The sequence below is a fragment of the Cynoglossus semilaevis genome, chromosome W, assembly GCF_000523025.1.
Source record: "Cynoglossus semilaevis isolate Cse_v1.0 chromosome W, Cse_v1.0, whole genome shotgun sequence".
NCBI classification, from domain to species: Eukaryota; Metazoa; Chordata; class Actinopteri; order Pleuronectiformes; family Cynoglossidae; genus Cynoglossus; species Cynoglossus semilaevis.
This window is the reverse complement of record NC_024327.1, coordinates 16,135,422-16,138,613: the sequence shown is the minus strand read 5'-3', so window position 1 is coordinate 16,138,613 and position 3,192 is coordinate 16,135,422. Positions and strand designations below refer to the sequence as shown.

General features: G+C 51.3%; 2 protein-coding genes across 2 annotated transcripts in view; both read left to right on the top strand.

Annotated features, from left to right (window-relative positions):
• LOC103397289 (calmodulin-regulated spectrin-associated protein 1-B-like) overlaps positions 1-3,192 on the top strand; it is a 411,725-nt gene that overhangs the window by 184,155 nt on the left and 224,378 nt on the right. The window lies entirely within an intron of this gene.
• Positions 14-3,192, top strand: part of LOC112486353 (solute carrier family 23 member 2-like) — a 7,525-nt gene continuing 4,346 nt past the window's right edge. Inside the window, exons 1-2 of the mRNA XM_025052751.1 lie at positions 14-365; positions 1,274-1,431. Coding sequence (XP_024908519.1) covers positions 255-365; positions 1,274-1,431 — 269 coding nt within the window. The 5' untranslated portion in view covers positions 14-254. The remainder of the gene's footprint in view (positions 366-1,273; positions 1,432-3,192) is intronic.

The window sequence follows — 3,192 nt, the reverse complement described above, 5'->3', positions numbered from 1 at the left end:
AGAGTGCTCAGGACCTCAGACTGGGCCTGAGGGAAGAGATTGACTCCAAAACGGCGGCTGGCACCACCCCTGGTGTCACTGTTGGTGGTGATAGCACTGGTATTTCTTGGTGCTTTGAAATCTTTATTCCCACTGTCAAAATCATAACTTCGCCTTAATAATTCTGTTTCTAATGGACAGTCTTGAGACACAGCGTGTGTGCCATTGACAACACCCACACGAATGATGTGTGTTTCATGATTGTGTAGAGCTCAATGTTGGAGACACTGGACAGCACAGACAGTACTGACGCTCGGCGGATGGACATGATTTACACCATTGAAGACACTCCGCCCTGGTACCTGTGTGTGTTCCTGGGATTACAGGTAGTCTTTGATTAAACAGTTTTCTAGTCTGCTACCGTGTGTGTTACACTTTTAGAAGTGAATTCTTTTGAGATTTGTTTTTATTTTCTTTTGTCATGTGACAGTTTAGCCTCTTTGTGTGCTGCTGAAAAATTAATAATCTGCGCTAGCAAGATTAGTGCCGTCAATTGATTGAAATTTTATTGAGTTTGTTCTCAAGCTCGGTGTCACTTGTCAAAATATTTTTTATTTAGTTATTTTATTATCCATCCATCCATTTTCATCCGCTTATCCGTTACCGGGTCGTGGGGGCAGCAGTCGCCACCCAAATCACATTGCACCGTACCAACAAACCTTCCTGCGGGTGGTGAGTCCACTGGAATATTTTATTATTATTATTGTTATTATTATTGTTATTATTATTATCCAGCAATGTCACCCCCACCCCAGCAGATGGCAGTCTAGGTGACCACCTATATGGCCTAGGCCAAAAGGGACTGACCCCCTGAACCGAGAGATAAATGTTACATTACCTAATATACTAGACCAGCCCTGGGCAAACTGCGGCCCGTGGGCCAGATGCGGCCCACTGGGCTTTTTAATCCTGCCCACCGGACACTGGTACACAGTATGGTAAAGACTGATGTCAATCGTTTAATTTCATGCATTTCAACAAATCGACTGTGATGTGTGTTGATGCCACTATAGGGCTGCAGACATCAAATGTGCCAAATTATATTTAAAGGTTTAAGTTTTGTTGTTGTACGTTTTTTTTTTATTGTTTTGCTCAGCATTCTATAACCAACCAATACTGAACAGGCTAATCAGAAGTTTAACTTCATTTTGGCCCTTGAGTAGAATAGGTGTTTGCAGATGTAAAAAAAAAAAACATTTTAAAATACATCTGTATGTTTTTCTGGGTTCTACAGCACTACCTGACCTGCTTCAGTGGGACGATCGCCGTGCCCTTCCTGCTCGCTGATGCCATGTGCGTTGGGTTCGATCAGTGGGCCACCAGTCAGCTCATAGGGACCATCTTCTTCTGTGTGGGCATCACCACCCTGCTACAGACTACCCTGGGCTGCAGGTACACAGAAAACAACACTCTTCTAAAATGAGCACATTCAGAGTAAGGGCTTCTGCACAAACAATAATTAGCTGCCTCATCAACGTTTGTCCTCTCCTTGAATCGCAACCTTAACGTGGTGGAGTATCCGAATGAACCTAGGAGCTATGTTGTCGGGGGCTTAACGCCCCTGGTAGGGTCTCCCAAGGCAAACAGGTCCTAGGCGACGGATCAGACAAATAGCGGTTCAACCCCCCCCTTTGTGATGAAGAAAATAATTAAATCAAAGAGGTTCACGTCGCCCGGATTGGCGTCACCGGGGCCCCACTCTGGAGCCAGGCCCGGGGTTGGGGCTCGCAGGCGAGCGCCTGGTGGCCGGGTCCTTGCTCACGGGACTCGGCCGGGCTCAGCCCGAACAAGCGACGTGAGTCCGCTTTCCAGTGGGCCCACCACCCGCAGGAAGGCCCACAAGGGGCCGGTGCCTTGTGATTTGGGTGCCGGTTGTGGGCGGAGACCACGACGGCCCAATCCCTGGACAACCACTCTAGCTATGGGGACATGGAATGTCACCTCGCTGGGGGGAAAGGAGCCTGAGCTCGTGCAGGAGGTTGAGAGATACCGACTAGATATAGTCGGGCTCACCTCCACACACAGCTTGGACTCTGGGACCCAACTCCTTGAGAGAGGCTGGACCCTTTTCTACTCTGGAGTTGCCCGCGGTGAGAGACGGCGTGCTGGCGTAGGCTTACTTATAGCCCCCCAGCTTGCCAGTCGTGTGTTGGAGTTCTCCCCACTGAGGGAGAGGGTCGCTTCCCTGCGCCTTCGGGTCAGGGACAGGTGCCTCACTGTAGTTTCGGCCTACGGGCCGAACAGCAGTGCAGAATACCCGGCCTTCTTGCTGACACTGAGAGGAGTACTGGACAGTGCTCCTCCCGGGGATTCCATCGTCCTGTTGGGGGACTTCAACGCCCACGTGGGCAACGACAGTGACACCTGGAGGGGCGTGATTGGGAAGAACGGCCTCCCCGATCTAAATCCGAGTGGTGTTTTGTTATTGGACTTCTGTGCTAGTCACAGTTTGTCCATAACAAACACCATGTTCAAGCATAAAGGTGTCCACCAGTGCACTTGGCACCAGGACACCCTAGGCCGGAGGTCAATGATCGACTTTGTAGTCGTGTCATCTGACATCCGGCCGTATGTATTGGACACTCGGGTGAAGAGAGGGGCTGAGCTCTCAACTGATCACCACCTGGTGGTGAGTTGGCTCCGCTTACGAGGGGCAAAGCTGGATAGACCTGGCAGACCCAAACGTATCGTGAGGGTCTGTTGGGAACGTCTGGCAGAATCCCCGGTGAGGGGGGCCTTCAACTCCCACCTCCGGGAGAGTTTTGAACAGGTCCCGAGGGAGGCTGGAGACATTGAGTCTGAGTGGACTATGTTCTCCACTTCCATTGTTGATGCGGCTGTCCGAAGCTGCGGACGTAAGGTCTCCGGTGCCTGTCGTGGCGGCAATCCCCGAACCCGGTGGTGGACACCGGAAGTAAGGGAAGTAGTCAACCTCAAGAAGGAGTCCTATCGAGCCTGGTTGGTTCGTAGGACTCCTGAAGCAGCCGAAAAGTACAGGCAGGCCAAGCGGACTGCAGCTCGGGCAGTCGCGGAAGCAAAAACTCGAGTCGGGGAAAAGTTCGGGGAGGCCATGGAGGAGGACTATCGGTCGGCCTCGAAGAAATTCTGGCAAACCATCCGGCGCCTCAGGAAAGGGAAGCAGTTTCCCACCAC